Source organism: Notothenia rossii (genome assembly GCF_949606895.1).
Source record: "Notothenia rossii genome assembly, chromosome: 1".
NCBI lineage: Eukaryota > Metazoa > Chordata > Actinopteri > Perciformes > Nototheniidae > Notothenia > Notothenia rossii.
In genome coordinates this window covers 30,229,975-30,255,989 of record NC_136912.1, presented here as the reverse complement: position 1 = coordinate 30,255,989, position 26,015 = coordinate 30,229,975, and the positions used below count along the sequence as shown (strand labels likewise).

The 26,015-nt window shown below is 40.1% G+C and overlaps 2 protein-coding genes across 2 annotated transcripts; one reads left to right on the top strand and one right to left on the bottom strand.

Moving 5' to 3' along the window:
- Positions 1–344: 344 nt before the first annotated feature.
- Positions 345–3,718, bottom strand: LOC307016808 (keratin, type I cytoskeletal 19-like). The gene is made up of 8 exons (XM_079646138.1): positions 2,990–3,718; positions 2,544–2,626; positions 2,296–2,452; positions 2,015–2,176; positions 1,719–1,844; positions 847–1,067; positions 713–726; positions 345–619 (listed from the first exon to the last, which is right to left on the bottom strand). Exons 1-8 carry the CDS (start codon positions 3,701–3,703, stop codon positions 570–572), a joined length of 1,527 nt encoding a protein of 508 aa, XP_079502264.1. The 5' UTR covers positions 3,704–3,718; the 3' UTR covers positions 345–569.
- Positions 3,490–24,633, top strand: LOC307016828 (keratin, type I cytoskeletal 50 kDa-like). The gene is made up of 9 exons (XM_079646151.1): positions 3,490–3,625; positions 20,637–21,107; positions 21,749–21,831; positions 21,930–22,086; positions 23,031–23,192; positions 23,323–23,448; positions 23,997–24,217; positions 24,356–24,366; positions 24,489–24,633. The coding sequence occupies exons 2-9, from the start codon at positions 20,763–20,765 to the stop codon at positions 24,584–24,586; spliced, it is 1,203 nt and encodes a 400-aa protein (XP_079502277.1). The 5' UTR covers positions 3,490–3,625; positions 20,637–20,762; the 3' UTR covers positions 24,587–24,633.
- The last annotated feature ends 1,382 nt before the right edge of the window (positions 24,634–26,015 follow it).

Genomic DNA, 26,015 nt, shown 5'->3' with positions numbered 1-26,015 from the left:
CATGTTGACAAATAACCTCTCAGGGCAAGACCAGGGTCATACGTTTTATCTGGTCAACTAACTTGCACTTTTCTTCAAGTTGTCGGGCTTTGTTTGAGTTCTGGTCGACTCGCCTCACTCCGAGCGTTTTTTTCTCTAAGCCCTAATGCTTTCCACACTGGAGCTGTTAACCATTGTTCACCCTTTCCTGACAACCCCGTTACGTAACACAGATTTCCGTAAATCCACATCCCACTTCCCAGAATGTGAATCCAGTTACCATGACCACTGCATAAACAGAGTGCTGTTATTGTAAAAGATGTACATTTTTCTAAAAGCCCAGTAAAGTCACCAAACAACACAACTTGTATTCACCAGCAAATTTATTTTTCAGACATGTCACACACAAACACACACAATTCTAAATGGCAAAAGTTGCAAACTTTAACAGTAGCTTCAATTTGTATCATATCTCAGTTTCTTTTCAGTACAGTTTCACTCATCTCATGTAACAGCTTTTATTAGCAGGAATGTGTGTGTATTGCTGTGTCTGTGTGTCTGGGAACAGCTTGTCCTGCCAGTTGGACCTCCTAGCTGGAACTGCGCACAGTGGTGGTTGTGACTGTGGATTTTGAGCCCCCTGTGAAAAAAAAGGAAAAAGGTCATGATGGCATTGCTTCACGCTGACTGTATAGTTGTTCTGTAATGTAGTCCTAACAGAGATGTCTCTTACCTGTAGCCATTGGTCTAGAATGAGAGGGAAGAAAAAAAAGAAAATGAGTAAAGTGGGCATTATTTTCTGCGTAAATCATTACATTTTGGCCTAAATGCTCTTACAAGTCCGTGCTCCTGTGTCATTTCATGTACCTGGAATCCTCTGTGTCCAGCAGGCTCCTGTAGGTTGCGATCTCCTGCTCCAGCCTGGTCTTGATGTCCAGCAGCATTCTGTAATCCTGGCCCTGCGTGTCGATGCTCTGGCGCACGTTGCCTAGTTCGTTTTCAAGCATGTTGATTGTGTTCTGGTAGCCGGAGAGCATGGCGCTGTAGCGACCGTCTGTCTCGGCCAACGTGTGCTCCAGAGCCCCTTTCTATTAGGAGAGGGGAAAAGGAGCTCAATACAAGTACATTAAATGTGACTCATAGATTGATTCATATTTGTAACAGTTTACTTTAGTGTATCTTTGGGATATTTAAAAGCTATAGTCTGTGAACACAAACCCCGCCCTGGATTACATATGTCAGACAGACACTAAAGCTTATCTGTATTTGTATTCCCTTTTCTGTGATGGAAGGCATATAGGGTTAGGTGCTTGTGGGTTTTGCATGCTTGTGTGTTTTAACTGCAGTAGTAGGCTGTCTTGCAGGGAGTGTTCATGATTTACTCCAGCTTGGCACAGATAATCCATGGGAGTGTTTCTTTTTTGGGTCATCCAGTTCTGCATTCCTTCAGACTTTTTAAAGCCCTTTTATGTCTCTCAGAATTTGAGCGGATGACTGTGAAATGTTTTCCTCAGCAGGCGCCCTTCACTCCCTTCTCCACAGCTCCTAACACTCTTATCTTTCTTTCCCTCCCTTCATTCTTCAGAAAAAGCCTCCCTCTTTTACCCTCCCTTTTGCTCTTTGAACCTCTGTAACTGTTTCTCTATTCCCTTTGACAAGACAACGATCCAGGAATTTTGCTCATATAAGGCAAGATCAGAACAGATGTTTTGAGTTCAGGGTTTTCTTTTTTTCCTCACCATGCTGAGCTGAGACTGCAGCTCGATCTCCAGGCCCTGCATTGTGCGCCGCAGGTCGTTGATCTCTGTCTTGGTCGTTTGGAGTGTCTCTGTGCTGACGGCCACTTCCTTGGACAACGTTGTAGACTAGAGAAAAGTACAAAACACAGTTGAGAAGAAGAAGAAGAAGAAGCCTTGGTGATGCTCGTCTTACTCTCCCAGGAGATTTTGTTTAATTACAGGTTAGAGTGTTGAGGGCGTAAACCCAGTCATTTGCAACGTGTGGGATATGATTGTTTATGGAAAAGTCTTCTCACCTTATCATTAAACCAGGCCTCCTGGTCACGACGGTGTTTGTCAGTGATGCCTTCGTACTGGCTGCGGATCTCATCCAGGACTCTGTTGAGGTCTTGCTGGGGTGCGGCATCCACCTCCACGTTGATTGTGCCGGTAAGCTGAGAGTGCATTGCTGCCAGCTCCTAAAGAACCAGGGGTGAAGTCAAGATGTTGAGGCAGTATTTTAAACAGCTCTACAGATGTGAGGAAGCATGCTTCTGTTATCAGAGCAAGTAACGATTTTTACTGAAGCAACAGTCACCTCTGCATGGTTCTTCTTAAGGAAAGCCAGCTCATCCTGCAGGCCTTCGATCTGCATCTCCAGGTCAGACTTGGTCAGGGTGGTCTGGTCCAGCAGGCGGCGCAGGTTGGCGATGTCAGCCTCAACTGATTGGCGCATCATCTGCTCATGATCGAATCTAAAAAAGAACACCGATATGAGATCAGCATCTTGTTTGACATTAACACAATGTAAACAGTTCCACCGATGTTTGAGAATGTCCTGCTTACTTAGTTTGGAAGTCATCAGCAGCCAGTTTGGAGTTGTCAATCTGGAGCAGGATGCTTGCATTGTCGATTGTGGCAGCTGCAATCTAAAGGGATGCAGAACAGGAAATAGTAGTTGGTCACATGGCAAAAGTACAATTTGAACACTTCATTGTGCAGGTTTGTTCTGAATTACACAATAATATATGAGGTAATGTCCCATGCAGCATCAACCTTCTAAGTCCCATGGTTACAACACAGTCATATTCCCATGCACATTATTCCACATTTTGAGCTTTTACAAATCATACACAATCATTAACTGTCCATCAAAAGACCAAGTATTCAGGAGCATAAGGAATCATGCAGACTAGCCTAACTAACCTTTTTACATTCCCACCTTGATAATCATTAACAGCAAAGCAAACATTTGACTTGTCTGGTGTTTAGGGCTCGAGGCTGGCACATACCTTGTCCTTCAGGTCATTGATGATGGCCCAGTAGTTGCTGTGGTCCCTCTCTGCTGCGGGTCCCTTCTTCTCGTAGTACTCTTTGATCTGCACCTCCAGCTTGGAGTTGGCCGCCTCCAGAGAGCGGACCTTGTCCAGGTAGCTGGCCAGACGGTCGTTCAGGTTCTGCATGGTGGCCTTCTCGTTCAGGTGCACAGAGCTCTGGTCCAGGGCGCTGTTCAGGTCGAACCCACCGCTGCCGTACCCACCGCTGCCGAAGCCCATGCCGCCCCCCATGCCACTCCCCATGCCGCCCCCCATGCCACCTCCATACCCGGAGGAAACGGTGCGCATGTTGGTAGAGGAGATGCGTGGCCCGCTTCTAAAGTTCATCCCCGACACACTGTGAGCCTTGCGGGGAGCGCTGCTTGATGTGTAGCTGCGGCTCTGCCTGATCATCTGAGGCCCGCCCATGGTGCTATGGCTGTGGAACATGATGGCTGATCTGCTGGTGAAGAGAGAACTCGAGGAGAGAGGACCGTTATACAGCTGTAGACGGAAGCAGGACTGTGGAGTGTGATGGAGGGAGGCAGGCCCTTGATATAGAGCTGGACCTGGGGCGGGCCCGGCTGGGAGGAAGAGAAGGAGGTGGAGAAGGTACTGTAGGAGGGAGGTGGAGAGGGTGGGAGGGAGTTTTCCTTCACTGTTCAGCCACGGTCTTGGCAGAATCTCCATTTGTTTTCCTCTGAAGACCAGGGTTAGGTTTCTTTCCCTCCCTGTGAGGAAACTGGTATGGAATGTGTGTTTTTCTTCTTCTGTGTGTGAGGGTCCGTGGGGGTCAGTCGGGATCTGTCTAATTGTTTCTGTCTCCATCTGTATGGATGATTTTAGTTTGCTTTCATAAATACTTCTACTCTCGATCTTACCAGTCATTTGTATCCTAAAATAAACAGTAAAGTTGTGCGGTTTGTTAAGCGTCCCGCCATGAGTCAACATTAAGTGTTGCCCTTGACGATAAGTTACAGTCGAGTTAGTCCAGATGAAACATTTTTATTTCACAGTCAATTTGTGAACCTTTCATTATAATCTACTTCCAAACTGATTTCATGAAGTACTTGTTTGCAAATGCATTATGCATTCAGCTTTATGCATTAGGCAGTTACTCTTTGAGTAGCATAAAAGATAGGAGGTCATTCCTTATTGAAACTTGGCAGCCTTGAACCACAAACCATGCAGAGTTGTTTTCCATGTTTTCAGTCAAACCCATCTAAGGGAATTTGAGAGAACCCATTGTTCACCAAATAACACACAACATCCCCCCCTCTGTCCTGTATCCTGTGTGTGTGTGTGTGTGTGTGTGTGTGTGTGTGTGTGTGTGTGTGTGTGTGTGTGTGTGTGTGTGTGTGTGTGTGTGTGTGTGTGTGTGTGTGTGTGTGTGTGTGTGTGTGTGTGTGTGTGTGTGTGTGTGTGTGTGTGTGTGTGTGTGTGTGTGTGGTTACTGCTTATCTCAGAGTTGGGCTCTGGCCAACATCCATGCTCTTGTAATGTAACATCTGGTGTCAGCTGGGGGGAGGTTAGGGAGGCGCATGGGGGTCACCTCTCAGTGAGGGGAAGAAGTGAATCATGCTGTGTATACTCAACTGCATTACATCATTTACCAAACAAATGGGGCTCTTGATCACAGATACTTGTGGAAAACTTTGAGGTTTTTGCCTGAACATTTACATGTAAACCGCAAGCGCATGTTCTCAACCTCCACTTACTCTACTTTAAAGCGTTAGTTTGTTTGTACTTGTACTGTAAGTACTTATCCATTGTCATTGTAACCATACAGTCAGGAGGGGTGTCTCATGGCAACGTAAAGTGGTGAAAATATTCTAAATAAAGAGTACACTTAAAGTGATATTTAATTGTTTGAGGTATATTTAGCTTCTGCTCTGTCCGAGGGAGCACATACTGTAGCGCAGCTTCCCTGCTGGTACTCCTGTTTCTCCAAACTAAAGGCTTGCCAAATGTTGTCTACTCTAAAAATAAACAGACTGTGGATGATTCATACAACCCCACCTCAAACAACACAAACTATCCCTTTGTTAAAATGATAATCAGTAACCTCTCTGAATATGTGAGTACATAATAGCTCGGATAACTATAGGTCTACTGCAGGCGACAGGTTCCTTTAGCTGTAGCCTACATTTTGAAAGAACAGTTGTAAAATTTGGCAAATACAACATTTCGATTTTATTTCAGTACCTTAAATATGAAGGGGAGACTCGCTATAAACGTAGCTTTAAACCTTTGCTGCGAGGGTTACATGAAAAACGGGAGTATCTAAATTAGCACGCTTACTTTCTTCTGCTCGCGATTGGCTGTGGGATCTGTTAAACAATGTTTTTTGACTTTTTTGCTGTAGATTGTAAGGGTTGGTCAAGAGTCTCCCAATATACTGTAAGGCTGGAGCCAAGGGATGGAGCGAAAAACTTTTACCTTTTGTACCTTTACCTTTTTCGATTTACCTTTTGAAAAACTTGGTTATTTTTTGGGCAAATATCGCCTTGGCCTGCAATCGTCCATGTGTGACTGTGCCCTTATTCTAAGCTAAGCTAACCAGTTACTTACTCTAGCTTCCTTGCGAGATAAATGTCAACTTTATAATTTAACGGTAATCAAATCGCTTATAGGTAAGTTTCCCAAAATGTCTAACTATACCTTTAGTGATCCACACAACTCAAAGTGTTTACTGCAACATCTTACTCTACTAATTATTTTCTCAAATATCCATGACTGTGGTTGGTCAGGTTTTCCCCTTTTCAGCCTGTGTGTGCCATCATGGCAAAAAATGCTCCTGGAGGCACCAATGGTATAGCAGGACCAACCACAACATTTTGCTTACTTACTGTATGTGTGTCCCTCACAGATTATGTCAACACAATTGGATCATAAGCAAGGTGCCCAGCTAGCAGGGAACGTTCTCAAATGCTTTGGCTAATGTTACCTATTGGTTCTAATAAGGTTTTAAAGAAACGTTTTAATCTGATGTTCAAAGAACCTTTTTAGGATGTTTATTTTTTCAAATAATGTTCCTATAAGGTTTAAGGTTAACTAAGACATAACGTTTTAACTGCAACATTCAGAGGATGTTTGAGGATGTTATTGAGGACTGAGATGACAGAAAGTTTTTTTATAAAACATTCCTTTAATGTGATATGTTAACAAAGGTGGAACGTTTTGCCTGCAACATTCTAAGGATGTGTTTTGGACGTTGTTGGGTAACACATTAAAGCTGTTCTTTATAAAAACGTTCCCTCAATGTTATATGATAAAAAATGAAGAATATTCTCCAAGCAACATTCTGAAAATGTTTTCAGGATGTTATTGAGTCCTGAGATGACAGAAAGGGTTTTATAAAATGTTCCTTTAATGTTACATGACAACAAATGAAGAACATTTTCCAAGCAACATTCTGAAAATGTTTTCAGGATGTTATTGAGGCCTGAGATGACAGAAAGGGTTGTATAAAATGTTCCCTCAATGTTACGTACATGATAACAAATGAAGAATATTCTCCAAGCTTCATTCTGCAAATGTTTTCAGGATGTTATTGGGGCCTGAGATGACAGAAAGTGTTTTATAAAACGTTCCTTTAATGTGATATGTTAACAAAGGTGGAACGTTTTGCCTCCAACATTCTAAGGATGTGTTTTGGACGTTGTTGGGGTAACACATTAAAGATGTTCTTTATAAAACGTTCCCTGAATGTTACATGATAACAAATGAAGAACATTCTCCAAGAAGCATTCTGAAAATGTTTTCAGGATCTTATTCTTTTTTATAAAACGTTCCTGTTATGGCAAATATGGCCACGGTCATGGTCAACGTCAGATTTATTTCTAGAGCACTTTAAAAAACAAACTTGTTGCATTTGTTTGAAAAGGATGTTTTAAAAAAATCTGATGTCACCATATTTTCCTTTTGAAAAAAACAAACATGCATGTAATTCATGATAAGCTGTAAACAGACATTGCATGTTTGCAGTGGCATGTGTGAGTTCCCAGCTAGAAATGTTTGTTACCATTCGTTGTTCTACGAATGTTTTCAGCAGGACGTTTTATTTTGGTTCCCTGAAAGGTAGGATAAAGTTCTTTAAAAACATTTTTGAAATGTTTGGTGATAACCTTCTTAAGATGTTTTTGATAGCCTTCTTAAGATGTTTTGATAACATTGTTAGAACATTATGCCCTACTGTTCTTAAAACGTTTTCAGCAAGACGTTTTAGTTTGGTTCCCAGAATGTTCTTCTGAAAGGTAGGATAACGTTCTCTAAAAACATTCTTAACATTTTTGGTGATAACTTTCTTAAGATGTATGAGCGAATTGAGACAATGAATAGGACGTATAAAAACGAATTTATGCATGCCAATATTCACTCACTCTCTCTGGCCCCGTCTCAGGTCGGTTAAATTAAATCCTTGCTTCCCTCACTTGCGTCGTTTCCCTGTGTTTAGTCCCTCCCTCCAGGGAAGCATGGAGGGACGCAAGGAAACCAAGAGAAGCAGGGAAATGAGTTTTAAGAGCAATGGGACGTCCTTTCCTCCGGAGCGTCACGTGAAGCGACGTCCGTTTGTGATGACGCCGCACAGCTGTTCGTCTGACAGCAGCTCTGTCCCCGTTATTTTCACAAACACCCCTGCCACACATTTACTGACACAAACATTTGTATCATCTGTTGTAGACCCCAATAAATAAAATCAAATAAGAACTCATTCTCAAAAAAGATAAACGCCATTCTTAAAATGTATAAATGAACAATAGTTTGATTAATATTGATTAGAGTGCACAATAGAAATAAAATAATTGAGAGAAGAAAAAGATATATATTATCTATCAAAACCCAGTTAGATTAACATTCATTGGATTGCACACTTTGTTTGTTTGTGTGGATATGTAGCATATTAACATTATAATAGCACTTAATGACTGACTGAGTGGAAATGACAGTAAATGAAAATATAAAACGAAAAAAGCGATCATGAAAATGTTTCCAATAAATGAATAAAATGATTTTTGACCACTTTGTTGTTCAGGTATATCACATATTTGTAACTAAATGATACATGAATTGAAACAAAACACAGTTTAAACTGAGGAGTGACTCTCGTGAGTTTCACTTATTTTCTTCACTCCGCTGGGGTACTGCTCTCATGTCAAGAACAAGAAGCATGAGATCAGTGCATGCACTGCATCGTCCAATCAGTGAGCGATACACAGTAAGGGGGCGGGGCGAGTATCTGAGGATTTCATCGGAGGATGGACCGGTGGTTCCTCGATTATCACTCCTCCATTCTCGCTACTCGCTCCTCAATCCTCGGTCCTCCGGCAGAAATAAGAGCCATGGGACGGTACTCAAGATGGCGCAGACAAATCAACTTCCGGTGAGACCGAGGACCGAGGAGCGAGGAAATGAAAATAGTCGACCTGAGACAGGGCCTCTGACTGCTGGTCTGCTCTACACGGCTGGGAGCAATCTCCAATCAACCACACCTGCAACCTGCTCATCAGCCACACTATGAAAGGCCTGCAGCCTTCACTCATTCCCTGCTGGATTGTTGCCATGAACGGTTTGTTGCGTGCCGCTCTAGCTTTTTACCAGCATATTCTTTGACAACTTTGCCTGCTTTTGCCTCTCACTCATTTTTATGTCTCTCCCAGGAAGAATCCAAGGCCTTCCACTTCCAAGACCAGCCAGGCCTCTCCACCCATCCTGGAACAACTGTTTCCCACTGCTGCCATAACCAACCTCCACTCCCAGCTCCCATTTTCTAATAAACAAATGTTACTTTCACCAGCTGATTCCGATTCATCCTTTTACATGTGTTAATAGTCAAATTCCAATAGTTAAGTAAATTATCAAAATCATCCTAATGACCACAGTGGTCAGTAATGTAAAAATAGTTTAGTAAATTGTTACCACAGAACATTTGCATAATGTTTTAAACATAAAGCATGTTATCCTTCTCTAAAATAATAACATTCTGGCAAAATAAACAAATCTAACTTGCAGCTGAAAACATTTTAAGAACAGTAGGGCATAATGTTCTAACAATGTTATCAAACACATCTTAAGAAGGTTATCACCAATCATTTTAAGAATGTTTTTAGAGAACGTTATCCTACCTTTCAGAAGAACATTCTGAGAACCGAACAAAAACTTCCCGCTGAAAACGTTTTAAGAATAGGAAGGCATAATGTTCTAACAATGTTATCACCAAATATTTTAAGAAAGTCTTTAGAGAATGTTATCCTACCTTTCAGAAGAACGTTCTGGGAACCAAAAGAAAACTTCCCGCTGAAAACATTAATAGAACAATGAATGTAACATTCTCAGAATGTTTTTAGAACCAACAATTTCTAGCTGGGTGGTCTCTAGTTCTAAACATCTTGAAGAATTCTGAACTTGGGAAATAACTTTTATAACATGAATTTAAAGAGCATCTTGCAGGATTTTTTTTTCTACATTTATGCTTAAACTTGCTTGAAAATTACAATTAAAAAAGTGAATGTAGGAGTTGATATGTTTTACGAAACATAAGGGCAGGAATTCAGAGGGAAAGGAGCCATTTTGAGCTCTTCTCTTAAAAACGGCTTTTTTTTAAGGTCATACGTCAAACGCGTCATATTACATCACACAGGGGAGACATCTCCGCTCTCTGACCGCGGGTATAGTTAGTAGTTGCATTGAGTTGAGCGGTTGTGTTTTAGTGAGCTGGTATTTTTCGGTAGTTTTACATTGTATTTCACCATTTGTAATCATGGTTTAGTATTGTGTTTGTGCAGGTTGCACAAATACCAGCCTGTCAGGACATCAAGTCCACAGTTTCCCTCACGGGAAAAGGACCGGAGCTAGCGTTCGTTCCTCGGTGCGTTGTGCATCCACCTCCCTGCAGCACATACTCTCCACAGCTTTATCGGGAAACCGTATTACATCTCTCTCCCCCCCCCCCCTCCCCTTCGCTGCTCTCTCTCTCTCTCTCCCCTCCGGTACACGGCACCGTAAGAAGTAGTGTGGAGTTGCATTAGGTAACGCTGTGGTGGCTGTACTTCTCCAGCCGTTTCCTTTGTGTTTGTTTGTTTCCCTCTGCCTGTGTTGTTTGTGTGTGCGTGGTGGCTGTCACTCATGACTCCCGGCTCAACCTCCACTCACCTGCTGCAATCAGCTGTGCACCCTCCCCGACTACACACCTGCTTTCCATCAAGCCATTTACAACGGCATATCAACGGAGGCTCCACAACCTTTCTCCGCCAGATCGTCAAGTATCAGCCGTATCTCGCGTCTCCCCTCCGGTACACAGCACCGTAGTGTGGAGTTGCATTAGGTAACGCGAGATACGGCTGATACTTGCGCATTAGTTTCTGTTATGGATCAGTATCAACAGTCCTGCCAGTAACGTTACTATATTATCAATGCTACTTTAGTTATAGCCTGATATATGATAGCTAACTTCACAATGTTGTGATGTGACGTTAGCTAACATTCTGTAGCTAACGCGGGTCACTCACCAAGATAGCTGCCCAGTTCTCCACTGGTTCTCCTCACACCACAGCTCAATTTCTCTCCGATGGCCGTTATTTCTTCTAATCCTTGGCTACTCCTGGTCTCTTGGACGCCTAGCAGGCTCATAATTATAAGGTTGTGGTCCGTCATATGCATTCGAATATTCATGTTCAACTTCTTCTGTGTCTTCTGTGTCGAAACTATTATTGGGATCCATGTTTATTAATACGTTACACCGGCCGCTCTCCCCCTTGTTTCCCCCATGTTACGTCACACGCGGGAGGTCACGTGCCGAGGCTTTTTTATGCGGAAGTGAACATTTCTTACAAAAACGACGCCAGATTTCACTGTAGTGTATATTTCTGTATGTTTTTTTGAAAATCTATTGTATTCATAATTTTCCTACACATTTATTCACAGGTGTCTTTAACCTGGAAGTTGCTCTTTAATCATTTAACAGAAGGATTTTTATGGAATGGGGGAGTTGAAACAGACTAAAAATATAGCATGGGTCGAGGCCCAAAATGTTCAATATGTGTGTCCCTGGGTGATCTTGCCTTCATTGGAATCAAAAACAAGTCAAGGCAAGTATATTTGTGCAGACCTTAATGGCTGTTATGCATAATCTCAGTGGGCCTGTCAGCACCCACGTAATGAAAACATCAGAGAAAATCGACTCCAAACTAAGACCCATGTTGAGAACTAGATAAGGGGAAAAATACATTAAAACCTGGGTGGGGCTGCTAGCTGTCTCATGGGTGGGGGAAGGGGCAAAGTCTCTGGAGGCTTGTGCAATGTTTACAGGTGAAACCCACTTGTAACTGTCGTCCACTGTTACAAGTGTCCATGCCATGTACATTAATTCATCACAGTTAATCATTGGCTAAGTTGTGAGAAACGGGAAGGGACGGGCTTTTGCTGGTTTGGTTGTCTCTGTGTACAGTTTAGGAGGAAGATAAATGATGAGTTCTATGGGCTTGATGGGTGTTTTCACTAAAAGCAACCGCTTGATTCATGCAAATGGTTGACTCAACTTCACTCTACAATCTTACATGAAACAGTGCCACTTTGTGTTTTTTATGTATTTTCATTCAAGCACCATTTTCAGTTATTCTGTAATTACAATGTTGAATGATTGTGTGACGTGTAAAGTCTGTATTTTTACAGCACCTAATTTGAGCTCTCAGCCCGGATTAAGTATTTTTTGGTATCAAGCTCAGCAGGATTGAGTACGAAGTCTGTGATGAATATTTACACAAAACAGAGGGTGCTTACAAGCCTGCAGGAAAATTAAAGCTCAAAATAAACAGACATAATCTTATATTTAATCACTGATTATTGAGTTGAATCCTAGGCTTTCCTTCTAATTTATTAATCTAAGTCGTAAAATGTCTCCACATGTGTCCTTTTTGGGAGTTATTCATGCATAGCAAGTAATAAACTGTGACTCATACAATACTATTCCAACTACTCCCCCTTTGAATGCTACTGCTAACTGATGCATGAGTGTAAAACTGAAGATAAGATGTCCACGATAAAAAATCTGACATTACATTTAAATTCCGATGTATAGTGCAGATTGTTAATTATTTGGTGATGTGTATGATGATTATATAATATGTGGGGACTCTACTGTTTTTAAGGATAGAACATTTTCAAAAATAATGAGTTATTTGACTTATAATATAATATATAAATATCCTGGTCAAAATCGCCTTTTATTGTAGTAAGTAGAGTCACAATGAACTAAAACAGGGAGGTTACCTCTGGCAAAAACAGTTTGATACTTAATTTATGCTGTGGTTGAGTTTCCTTCTGTCAACTGTAAGAACACAGTGACTATACAATAAAAAAAGGGGAGTCTAGACTCAAGAAGACATAAAGGGAAGTCCCCTGCTCTGCATTTTACCTTGACATACTGTATAACCTAAAAACAGCATTACCGAAATCCACTATTTGTTTGCAGCATACATGTAGCAACTGTGAGGCTGTCAGTGTGTATGTGTTACAACTGGTGTATTGTCTTGAGGCCCGGATGGTTTGGATTCCTGCACCTGAGCGCAGACGAATACAGCGCCCGCGCCTTCCTGCAGTGGGCGTGGGAGTTGGCATGCCTTCCCATGTTATTCACAAAATTGTCTCTTCCTTTAAAAAAAAAAAAAACTTGGCACATCATATCATGTCATGGCACATCCAACAACCTTTGTTCTCTTGTTTTACTACGTTTAGGGTTGTCACTGTGGTTTGTATAAGAGCCTTTGCATGACCAATTTACTAGTTGACATTTTACTTCAAAGCAACACTTTGTATTTTACCAAAAGCAACTCGATAGCATGTAGGTAAGTACAATTTATCGATGAACAAGGACATTTTACAATTAACATGAGCTGAAAACAAACTTAAAAGAATCCAAATTGTAAGACACGCCCAAACTGGTCAATGTGGTGGTAACTGTATAAAGGTAGCACACCATAAAGGATACACTGCTTTATTATATAATATCATTTACAAAATTAACATTATTCTGTAGAAGACTCATACTGAAATTGCAATAGAAACCATAAAGGAAATTAAGAACATGTTTATTAAGGTAACAATCAAATAGGAGGTAATTTTCTCATAGACTTCTATACAATCAGACCTCTTCTTCCAGTGGAATCGCCCCCTGTTGGCCATTAGCAGAGCAGGGTTTTTCATCGTAGCCCTCCACTCCTCTGAACATCAAGAATAAGGCCATCTCTAATTTTACAATACTTAAAAATGTTGTTAAAAATGGTGGTTGTAGTATGTCTTTTGCACAAATTGCTATTTGTTGTTGTTTTTTGTTGTTTTACTATTTATTTTCTTAGAAATCATTGCACTAATTTCTATTTTGCACAAACATTTCCTTTACATGTTCTCCTATAACTTGCTAAGGTTTCCTAACTTTACATTTAGCATGAGTTACATTCCATGGTAATTTTTTGTAATGACTGAATTTGTTAACCACAGAAAAGCATGCATTGCACCACATTCTGTTAAATGTCCCTTAGCAGTGTCACCTTGTGTATTTTACTGGCCGAATACACCTTTTCTGTGAATCAGTTACAAAGTTATATGGCTCTTAGTTGGAAGTGATTTGTTTCAACTCTATATTAAGCAAAGCTAATCAGTTCTTTCTTGCTTAATAACTCAGAGAGAGTCTTATCTGATTATTTTTTAAAGGTGCTGACCTGCATACAAAGACACTTTTCACAGTGCACAAACAGCAGCCGCAGCTCGGTGCAGATTGAGAAAGTATGAATCACAGATGTGAGCCTGTAATGGAGCAACACACCCCTTAGAGCCTGGTCTCCATGTACCACACCCCTCTCTTTCTCAGGCATTATCAAATCCTGCTCAGCGGTTCAGAACGCACTGCGCAATCACATCCCAGCATGCAACATTTCTTACTAAGGTCCTGGACCGAATCATTGACATCCACGCTGCAATGTTCTGAGAGGTGTGTTTCTCCTCTCAATACAATACGGGACCTGTTTCTGCACACTAAGTTAAACATTCACTTACACATTGAATTATTATCTGTGCATATAGACTCTTTTTTTCTTCCACTGTGGCCCCGCTAAAAAAAAGCCTGTTGGGTCAATAGACCCACCTTGGATCATTCCAATAGTCAATTAATAAAGATTTATTATAAGGAAGCTTAGTCTGTTTACTTTAAGTGCAAATGGTTGCTTTCGCTAAAGTGTCACATTAAGAAAATATGTTATATCATAAGTAATTTAAGGTGGCCCTGAAGTGCAAGTCAAAACAGCATTTCAGGAAACACCACAGCATTTGACAAAGCACCACAGTAGTGTTTTCTGAAATGCTGTCTCGTTTTGTGAAATGCTGTGGTGTTTCCTGAAATGCCGAAGCGTTTTGTAAAATGCTGTTTTGACTTGCACTTCAGGGCCGCCGTAGTAATTAGATAAAAAATGATAACACATCTTATGAGACACAATTTCAAGGTTATTCAAAAGACTGCATGTGACCCCAGCTATTCGATGCAAATATGATCCTATGTGCTTTTCATTATGCCGAAAATGTAACATTATATGTGGCACTATGCGGTCTTGCCCTAAAATATTATGTATTTGGGCATCAGTGCAATGTGAGACCAAAAAAGTGTTTGAGATACACATAGCTTTTAATCCAAATAACTTTGTTTTGGGGTTGGATTCCAGTTATGAGCGTAGACATAGACTCATAATAGGAGTTGCTTTGTTTGCTATATCACAATACTCCAGAAATGTTCAGATGAAGATCTGCCTAATATTATGGTTTGAAAACAAAATGTTGCCATTTGAGAGGTTGTCACCTGATGCGAGGAGCTCTGGATGAGTTTGTTAGGAACTGTTCTCTGCACCTTACTTGAAAGAGGAATGGTCCAGTGTTATTACTCTGGGCGTACAAATAACAGAATTACACATGAGTACTGCACTAGGTTGTTACTGCTGCTTTTTGGTTATTTTGGTTGTTTGTTCTTGGGTATTGTCTCCACCTTGTAACTTCTGAGAATACAAATATTGAGAAGGAGATCAAAAATGATGCTCACATAAAGTTCTTAAGTCAGACTCAGATAAATCTAACGTAAAATGTAATGAGGTCTTCAGGGGTTCACATATCTCTCAGTTGACTGGAACAGATTGTCACACAGCCACACCCTTCCTATGCAGACTTCTAATCTGCGTAGGTAAGAATCACAGCTAAAGGGCACCATCTAGTGCAGGGATGGGCAACTTTGATGGTGGTGGGGGCCACATAATTGATGTACTGGCCACCAGGGGCCGCAGATTCACTTGTAACACACACAAATTCCATGTATTGTATGTAATTATTAACAAATATACTAAGTCTGACATCTTCATTAACATTTTACAATCTTTCAGGGAACATCCTCTAATAAGCTCACTAAACAAATATCAGTTCACAGAAATGTTATTTAATTTTTACAAATGGCATTTTTGTATTGAACAGGTTATTTAACAGTGGAATAAAACAATTTTAAACGATTGGAAAGCACGGAAAATGTGTGTGCATTGAGATTAACCATTAAGATGACATAAACATGAAGTCATGAACACTAACCCAGACATTAGTTGTCTAACTTGAACCTGTCACTTTAGCCTGTCTCTACATTCCCCTTATTCTACAATAAGGGGAATGTCAAAACACAGACACCTGTCAACCGCGCTCTGCTGTTCCTCAGCGCCGGTATTTGAAATCATGTACGCAGCTCGCGACGTAACTAGGAGTCTAGTGGACGGTATCAGTACTAAAAGTAAAAAAATTAAAAATGAATTACGTTGTTTATAAATTAATCGGAGGCAAGGCAAGGCAATTGTATTTATATAGCACTTTTCAGCACGTGGCGATTCAAAGTGCTTTACAGATTAAAAGCAAAAGACATTTAAGAACAAATACAGCATAAATAGGCCTACATTATTAAAAAGGCATTTAATGCTGAGGGCCGCAAAAAGAGGAGGTGGGGGCCGCATGCCATGCTGCCATTGCCCATCCCTGATCTAGTGGTATAGTGGCTGAAAAAAGAAATCAGAATGCACAGAGCAGGAGTCAGCATGCCACACCCAATGGAGTTGTGAGACTCTTAAAACTGCTGGTTGTGTAATTTAACATTGGGGGTGACGCATTGTCAGCGGAGGGTTCCTTCATCCCAGCAAAAAAATATATATATTCACAAAATTCAGATGCAGGGGGAAGTTTGATTTTTGATTTGATTTGATTTGAATGTGTAAAACAATAATAAAAAAATGTAACATGAGAATTATTATACAATACAAAATTAAGCAGTGTCAAATTGATATACAAACATATTCCTGATTCTAAATAATGTATAAACAAATAATCTACTTAATTACACATCCGAAAAGGGGTGGTAAGAAGTTTACACTTATTTAATCCCACCCCTTCTCCCAAAAACTAAATTATGAACTAATAAAAAAATATATGGAATATAATGCAGTGAAACTCTCATTAATTTGAATTCAATTATGTATTCTTCTTTAGATCAACTTTTCTAATTGAATTGTCTCCATCAGGAGTCAACACATTCTGTCCTGTTTTGGCACCTATTGGTACAGTTATTAATTATAAAGTATTGATGAAACTCTGAAATTAAATAGCCCTTTTGTGTTTCAGCAATTCAAAACATATTTCACATATAAATGTTCTCTGAGAAATTCAAAAAATAATTGCAAGAAGAAAGTCCTTATATAACAAGATCTGTTAGTTGTACCAAATGCATCGCCTATGACTGACAACAGTGGTTTGTACTTTTCTAGATATATTTTTAAACTGAAATATTGCTAGAGACATGTACCTACTAACTTGCTGCTGTACCGGAAATTTGGGGTAAGGAGAAATATGAGATTCAAACCACAACACTGTTATGGCTAAGCAATTATTTAAGATTCAGTAATGCCACTGTAATTACAATATTTAATTGTCCGTAGAAAAGGCTGGCGCACACTTTCACACAGACACAAAGTATGTTGCTCTTCAATGCACACATAGTCACACATGTATGCAAACACATGACAGCAAACAGTAGCAGAGTGTGTGTGTGTGTGTGTGTGTGTGTGTGTGTGTGTGTGTGTGTGTGTGTGTGTGTGTGTGTGTGTGTGTGTGTGTGTGTGTGTGTGTGTGTGTGTGTGTGTGTGTGTGTGTGTGTGTGTGTGTGTGTGTGTGTGTGTGTGTGTGTGTGTGTGTGTGTGTGTGTGTGTGTGTGTGTGTGTGTGTGTGTGTGTGTGTGTGTGAATCTGGATTGGTGGGTTGAGAAGAAAAGGGTTGGGGCAAAGCGGTCGTTCAGGTTCTTGTTCGTGGTGACTGTGATCCCAAGGCCCTATGGAAGTGAAAGGAAGTGGGCGTGAGGCGCTGAGGGGGGGGGGGGAGAGACCAGTTTCTCCAGTATAGGTCTGAGTGTTTTAACTTTTGTTGGACTTTATGTCTTTATATATTGTTCTTTAACTGCCTCTCTTAACACAGGATGGCCAGTATTTCCACTTTTGAGGTTAAGGTTTTTTGATAAATTGACAGCAAAGACATAGCTTGTGATGTGATTGACAGTGTGACATTACAGTGCAATAGAAAACAGAACATACAATACATTAAAACTACAACAGCATCAACACAAACAGTAAGCCTGGTCACATCATACAAAACACATAATAAACCCGCCCTTCAGGTCAGAATAAAAAAAAAAGATAAGTAATTGCTTGCATTATTTCCAATATGTGACATCAGGGTCAATTTCTTTTGAAACTGCCATTTCAGTATTTTCCAGTTTATCAATGTAAAAACTCATAATTGTTTCAACTGTGGTTCAACATAAAAGAAAAAAACAGAAAATCACATTATGATGACTTATGGTGCATTTTATGTCAGACACGCCCTCGTATTTTTATACTGCTACTGTTTCACTTAGTGTCCTAAATATGTATAGTGTTTGTCGATGTCACTTTTATGTTAAGTCAATGTTGGCACATTTAAACCCTGTTTGCACAAGCATGAGCACATAAAGGAGTGTTTTTATACTTGAATGCCTCTCATCGATTGAACGTACTATGAACTTTTGATTATCTTAAAGAAAGATTTGTATTAACAACAAAAGGTATTGATGTGTGTGTGACAGAGATGCAGGCGGAGCGACAAACTTGTCTCCGTTGTTTGGAGACCAAAAGATCTTTCCAAATTGCAGAGGATGAAAATATTAAAATGGAGAAAGGGGAACGTTATGATCGTGGGAAAAAGAAACTCAAAGTAATTACGAGTCAAAAGAATAATCATGAAAAACAAATTGCTCATATAAAATCAGATTTAGCTTGAGGTGCTCAAGGAACTTTTGTCAACCCAAGTGATGGATTGTTTTGCAGTTTGACATGTCATGGCAGCAAAATCTAAAGCTTCCTCGTAAAATGATTCCTCAGTATGCATTGGAACGGAGCCAGCGTTGATTCATTACACATCTGGAGTTTCTCCAAACAATCTTCATTGTGGAAAGAGCAGAATTATAGGAAGCTACAAAAGAACATCAAAATATACTTTTATTCTTCTACTAAATGCAACAGTATGTTACTTACAGGGGCCCTATTATGCTTATTTTCAGGTTTCATCATTGTATTTTGTGTCTCTAACGTGACATGTCTCCATGCTTTAATGTTCAAAAAGCTCTTTATTTTTAGGATAAAACTTTGTTGATCCACCCTGGCAGTATATAAAAAAATGAATGAACTCCACCTTTAACATCCAATAATATAATATATATTATTCTGAAGTGGGCCATTGTCCATAGTGATTACTTGTACTTTTTTACTTTGAGTATATTTTGATGCTTATACATTATTACTTTTGGTTATGTAACATTTTAAAGGCAGGACAATAATGTGTGTCACCTCTGATTGAAAGTTATTGCAGATAAATGTGCGTCTTATTTTATACTTACATATTTATTGGAGTCAAACTACAATATTTGCCTCTGAAATGTGGTGGATTAGAAGTTTAAAACAACATAAAAATGGAAATAATCAAGTAACTTGTACTTGAGTACTTCTACCAGGCACCATTCCACATAAATAATTTCACAAACAGCTATCTGTCAATGGATTAAAACGTTTCTTGTAAAACCAATGTTTCATGTCGTCGGTAGATTAAAGGAGCAGGCTGACGTACATTACAGGAGGACCGTCAGTCATCAGTGTTCAGGCCTCGCCCTGCTTATCAGTGTGTCTGCTGAAAGGTGACTGAGAGATAACTTTAAAAAAACAACAGCAAGGTGAGAATTTTCTACTGGCATGAGAATGTGTTTCTGCCAAGTGTAAGCTGAGATAACAGTTTTAACCCAACGAAACCAGCAGGGACTTTTTCCCAGGAAGTTGGATGTTGTAATTACAGATTGTTTCCAGCAGCTTAATTATCCAATAGATTTAAACAGGTTTATTCATCAGTTACCGGTCAGGCGTGATATGCAGAGGGTGAACTCTCTGAAGTAAACTATTACATGTTGTAGTTCATCTCAGTGGTCTACCCTTTATGATGCAATGCTAGAATCAGATAGTTGGATTAGTTGAAGAAGCACATTCTAAATATTCAAGCAAGTAGTCATTAAAAGTGATACTAAAGTCAAAGTACAACAGCAGTTGCATCAAAATGTCTTAAAATAAAAAGAATACTCCTTATGCAGAATAGTCCCCTTCAGGATATGAAATTGCATTAATATATATAAATCATTTTAATGTTGTAGCTGGTAAATGTGCAGCTTACAAATGTACTAAAGGGAAAAAAAGCATTTTCTTCTGATATGTAGTAGATTTGAGGTATAAAATACCATCAAATGATACATCAAAATAGTTCTTAAATAGTTTCTTGATTTAATGTAATATGTTACTTTTAACCTTTGCTGGATAATTAGCCTTTCTGTGTTGAAAAGTATGAATATCAAAATATATATAAAATACCAAAAGTGAAATACAAATTGTGCAAAATGGCCCATTTCAATATATAATGTATATTATATTTTACATTTTTAAAGTTGTACTCAATTGCCACACTTAGGTATTTTTCAAGCCTGGATAAATATTTGTGATACAGGTTTAACACAAAAAGAAAAAATCCTAGCTTAATTAACACCATTTTGGACATTTGGCCTAAGTACTGCCGTTCCCTCAACCTGTGGCCCCAAGTTTCACTAAGGGGAAATTGTTGCTGGTATATGCCACTTCTGTCACTGCTGAGTGAATATTTTACAAGATAGCTAAACATAGCAGTTGGAACACAATTTATAACGTTCAAGGTGTGTATGTCTATAAACCTGCATTCAAGTAAAGAGACAACGAAGGCTGCAATTAAAAACTGCATGAAGTTTCAAGACAGAAAAAAAAGTATTAAAGGAATGCCGCTTCATTCATTTTAGAAAGAAATGTGGAATCACGGGTTTGACTTGAAAAAGGCGGAAGAACCCCGACCCACCAGTCGCCACACCCTTGTTGATGAATAGATTGCACAGAAGAGTAGGGGATAGCCTGTCAGCCACATTCTTCCCTTTCAACTCGCCTTACTGGCCCTTCCCACTTTCCTGCGGGAGGCCCCTATATAACCAAGGAGACCAAGGTGATGCTTTCAACTGCAGACGATCTCTAGTGATCCTTCCAGATCCAGACCCAGATCCAGACCCAGATCCAGACCCAGAGCCAGATCCAGACCTCCCACCATGTCTTACAGCAACAGATCCTACATCCAATCTTCAAGGACCTTGAGTGTCTACGGTGGAGCAGGAGGCCGCGGCACCCGCGTCTCCTCTGCCAGCCAGAGCTATGCCCCTACCTCCGGGGGCTTCAACCTGACTGATGGCCTGGACCTCCACGTCGGCGCCAACGAGAAGGCCACCATGCAGAACCTGAACGACCGTCTGTCCAGCTACCTGGAAAAGGTGCGCAAACTGGAGAAGGAGAACGAGCAACTGGACAAGCAGATCAGAGAGTTCTGCCAGAACAAAGTTCACATCTCCCACGACTACACCAGCTACTTCGCCATCATCGAAGACCTGAAGGACAAGGTGAGAGGAAGTAAACATGTGTGGGTGTTTTCTGTTATCTTCTCATGTTTCAGTGTGAGAGATCGGTTGGTACTACATGTGGGGTTAGGATAGTAGAGTTACGGAACCAGGAAACCCATCAATGACATTCCAAGTATGCTATTTTATCAGGAAGTTACACATTACAAAATCAGAAAGCAGCACGTTGGTTATTATCATACCTAGTTCATTCCTACACATTCGTCACATCCTGCAGACAGGTTTCAGTGTTACAGTGACAATTACTAAGAGATGCAGTGTGAAAGATGAGCAAAAAGTTGACATTATGGGCCAATATAAGTGTGTACAGGCTGCACACATACTTTCAACATAGTTGTTTATCGGATTTACTTCATGTACAAGTTAATATTTAGGTTGTTTGTCACATTTACTGTTATATTCCATCTCTTACATTTTTTAAGGAAACCTTTCCCAAAAAACTGAAGTTTAGTATCAACCAATGGATAAATTAGTCAACCAGGTATTATGGGTACCCATGTTGGAATGAGTAAATCCTTTATTGGTGAATGTATGGATCCCATGCCGCACTGTTGTAAAACTGTTTAAAACATGTGATTGATTGTACTTCTTCTGACGGGATTCCCTGTTTTTCTCCTCCTCAGATTCGTTTTGCTTCCAGGCTGAACTCCAAGACAGTCTTGGACATTGACAACGCAAAACTGGCTGCTGATGATTTCAAAATGAAGTGAGTGCCCCCTCCTTGGATAAGTGAAAGTTTAAATGCACTCATGCATCTAGACCACCTATTGAAACCTGTCTGTCCTGCCCCCCTCCCCCCCAAAGGTATGAGAACGAGCTGTCCATGAGGCTGGCTGTGGAGGCGGACATCGTTGGGCTGAGGAGGGTTCTGGATGAGATGAACCTGGCCAGAATGGACCTGGAGAGTCAGTACGAGGCGCTGAAGGACGAGCTCATCATGCTCAAGAGGAATCACGAAGAGGTGAGAGTGTATAGGAACTAGCTTTACATTTCCTCCAATCCAAGGTTTGTTAATGGCAGCTTCTCATACATTCCTGCACACAGGCCAACATCCTTTTTGTGTGTGCACAAAACCTGAAGCTGAAAATCATCATCATTCATCTTTTCACAGCCATTCTCTATAAAACAAACTTGTCACCATTTGTTATGGCCATCTATTGTAGCCTAATTTCCTCAGAGTTTGCACACATGAGCTCTACCTTGGATTCCATGTTAGGTTCATGTTTTTATAAACAGGTGTGTCGCCTCCTTTTTCCCAGCGCTGCCCCTCTCCCCCTCTGAACACTTCCTTGTATTACTCCTTCCATTAGCTCACGGGTGTCAAACTCAAGGCCCGCAGGCCAAATCAGGCCTGCGACCTCATTTTATGCAGCCTGCAAGAGCTGGCAAAGAATATAATATTAAACGGTTACATGCCGCTTTACAGAAGCACGTGCCCATAAACTACATATCCCACAATGTATCTCATTTTATGACATTCGCACTGAAGAGACTTGCAAATATTTGCCCTACACTTCTGCTTTCAGACGTAGTTAAACATGAAGTTATTACCCTATCCGATAATAATACAATGCAGAGGCAATCATGTAATATAACACATTATTTTATATATATGATATATTTATAGTCTTAAAGTTACACCGGCCCTTTGAGTGCAACCAGGCTAGTGTGGCCCGCGATGAAATTTAGTTTGACACCCCTGTATTAGCTATTGTTCGGGTCACACACACACACACACACACACACACACACACACACACACACACACACACACACACACACACACACACACACACACACACACATACATAACCAATAGCGTGTAAATGCTATAAATGCTCTTTGAATACATTCATTCAAGTTTTTACACCAGCTCATTCAGGCTTTGTTTTTTGTCGCCTACAGGAGCTGATGCTGCTGAGGAGTCAGATGGGCGGCCAGGTCAATGTGGCCGTGGACGCCTCTCCTTCTCAAGACTTGAACCTGGTCATGTCAGAAATCAGGGAACACTACGAGACCATGATTGGCAAGAACCGCAAGGAACTTGAGACATGGTACCAGAGCAAGGTGAGAACTGTTCAGAATTTAGTCACTTTGAAGGCAGCCTTTGAAGAGTTAGCTTATTTAGCTCGAAAGTATGTCAATGATCTACTTTAATTGATGGGTAAAACAATAAATGTTTCTTTGATATGCCTAGATCGCAGTGGTGGAGCAGGACGTGATCACACACACAGAGATTCTGACGACAACCCGCACAGAGATTAAGGACCTGAAGAGCTGCCTGCAGAGGCTTCAGATTGAACTGCAGTCCCATTTGAGCATGGTATGTTAACATATATTAACATTTGAGATTGTGATCCACTGGATACAACATGATGCATGTTAACACTAAACATGTTTTCTAGAGTTATAGGATGAGACTGATAGCACTCTCATACTGTCTGTACAGCCAGTATTCAATGTTTTATAACAGCCTGACCCAAAGATGGTGCTTATTCACACCTATTAGAATGAATAGATAAAACATGCATAATAGAAAGAGTCTTAATTGACTTTCAAGGCCAAGGTGTGCTTTCAATAGCTTTATAGATGTCTCTTTTACAATGATGGTTCATGGGGGAAATATGTTTTAGGAAAGGGGGGATTTTTTGCTGTAATACAGGATGTGGCCACTGGCAAAATTGGAAGCAAGGCAAAGTGACACTGTATTTAAGCCTAATTGTACATCCATGCAGCCAAAAGCAGGTTAGTTTGATAGCTAAGTAGTTAGCATAAAGACAGTAACTACCATCAGTCCACAAATGTTACACTTACATGATAAGCATGATTCCGGATTACTAACCTCAAAACGTCTTCCTCCGACCAAAACAGAAAACCTCTCTGGAAGGCACCCTAGCAGAGACCCAGGAACGCTACTCCGCACAGCTTTCAGGCCTCCAGAACAGGGTCACAGGTCTGGAGGCTCAGCTGTCCCAACTCTACGCCAGCATCGCCAACAACAAGCAGGAGTACGACATGCTGCTGGACCTCAAGACCCGGCTAGAGCTGGAAATCGCAGAGTACAGGAGGCTGCTAGATGGGGAGGATGAAAGGTGAGGCCCGATAAAGAGGGAGAAACACTGACTGGACAGGGGAAATGGCGAGAAAAAATATCAAACATTTCATGACAATAGACAGTGGATATGTTCTAGACTCATTTTTTTCTTTTCTCTTTTTCTCTCCATAACCAGTTCAAGACAAGGTAAGCAATTTTTCACATGCATATAATTCATATTCATCATTACAGTGCCATTCAAGTTGGAACTGTATTTATGAAATGTGATGTGATTTGCTCATAATTTTTGTATCTTCTTTTTTCCTCAGTGGTCACAAAGGTCATCACAGTGGTGCAGACAGTTGTGGATGGAAAGGTGATCGAAAGCACCAAGACCATTGATGTGGACGTGGATGAGATTGAGTGATAAATCAGAAGCATTGGCATAAATAAAGATCATGCAGTTTAATTAAATACTCTTTCGTGTTTTTACATTTTAAAATGAACAGAAAAATTCCCATGGCTATTATACTGAATGTTTTTGTACAGCAGGGACAGATACAGTTACTAATAGTTTGGAATTACTTCCTTCATGTGCTCTCAAACCTGCATGAATCAATGCTTTTAATTAACAATGGATAAAATATATGTTGTCAGAAATGGATCGCTCATTACAAACCCACAGAGAGTTATTGCAAAATTCTGCGTCTTTAAAGGGATACAAATGTTTGCCTTATTTAGCTCGTTGTTTAGCTTAAGCTTGTTTTGGGCCACATACCTTCACCACCTTAAACAAGCTGTTTTCTTTTTCAAAAAAGCTTTTTTTAAACCTAAAAATTTAGCCACTAGCTTATTTGAGAACAGCAAACCCAAAACACTTGTTCACGGTTGCAAGGGACCGAACCAGAGCTAAAAGGCCAATAGTAATTATCTTTCAATAATGATGTACCTTTGTGGCTTCTATAGGGTTATATTGTTAGTGTATCTTTTTTTGTTTGGTTGCTAATTTTCAAGTATTATTAAATGTATCAAAACTGCAATATTTTCACCAAATAGCTTCAAAATCACAAACTGCCTCAGTAACATTCTTAAAGAAAAATCAATTTAGACAAATTATTTCATATTCTTATTCAGTTTTAAAGTTATGCATACATAAAAGTGTACTACACCTACAGTACCTTGGTAAGAGAAAAAAAACAATTCAATGCATTTTACTGTAAAGCACATTCTCTGCTTTACATTCAGTTTAAAACCTTCAGGCACAACTGACTGGTCTTTACATTGCTGCCCTATTTTGTGTTTTTCATTATACTAGCAGTGCATAGTTGATGTTATCAGTTCCTTTTCAAGTTTTGATTTTTGTGTACAGTAAAGATGCAAAAATACACTACCTCTTAAGCCCCACGGACCCAACAACGCTAACATGGCTTACCTTGGTCTTTGTCTGGTCAAAACTGGTCTTCAATGGCATTAAAACGATAAAACGATGGTGTAGTTAATCCATAGGTTAATCCAATGTGTCTGTGTCCCCTTTGAAATGTTCTGATAATCCATAAGCAATACAACTGCTTTTCTGTTTCAAGATATCAGAGCAGGGATATTCCTACGCTCTGCAGAAAGCTTGCATGCGCAAAGACGCCAGATTTTTGTAACATGAGAGTCTATGGGACGATTTCCATTCGATTATATTGGCTCTAACGGTCAGGAAAAGATGTCACATGTCAAAATCGAGCAAGGGGGGCCAGAGATATGAAAAATCCACCCAAATGGCCCCAGAAGAGGTTTTTTTTGCTAAATCTGTCTAAAAAGGTAAAAATATCACTTTTTTTGCATAAATCTTGATACAGGGTACTTAT

What these genes read in the sequence shown, in the direction of transcription:
- LOC307016808 (XM_079646138.1), bottom strand. Translation starts at nt 3,703, where the DNA reads ATGGAGATTCTGCCAAGACCGTGGCTGAACAGTGAAGGAAAACTCCCT. An exon ending in GCTGATGACTTCCAAACTAA is followed by an intron (nt 2,453 to 2,543) that starts GTAAGCAGGACA and finishes GTTCTTTTTTAG; the next exon opens with ATTCGATCATGAGCAGATGA. An exon ending in TTAAGAAGAACCATGCAGAG is followed by an intron (nt 2,177 to 2,295) that starts GTGACTGTTGCT and finishes CTGGTTCTTTAG; the next exon opens with GAGCTGGCAGCAATGCACTC.
- LOC307016828 (XM_079646151.1), top strand. Translation starts at nt 20,763, where the DNA reads ATGTCTTACAGCAACAGATCCTACATCCAATCTTCAAGGACCTTGAGT. An exon ending in GCTGATGATTTCAAAATGAA is followed by an intron (nt 21,832 to 21,929) that starts GTGAGTGCCCCC and finishes TCCCCCCCAAAG; the next exon opens with GTATGAGAACGAGCTGTCCA. An exon ending in TGCAGTCCCATTTGAGCATG is followed by an intron (nt 23,449 to 23,996) that starts GTATGTTAACAT and finishes CGACCAAAACAG; the next exon opens with AAAACCTCTCTGGAAGGCAC.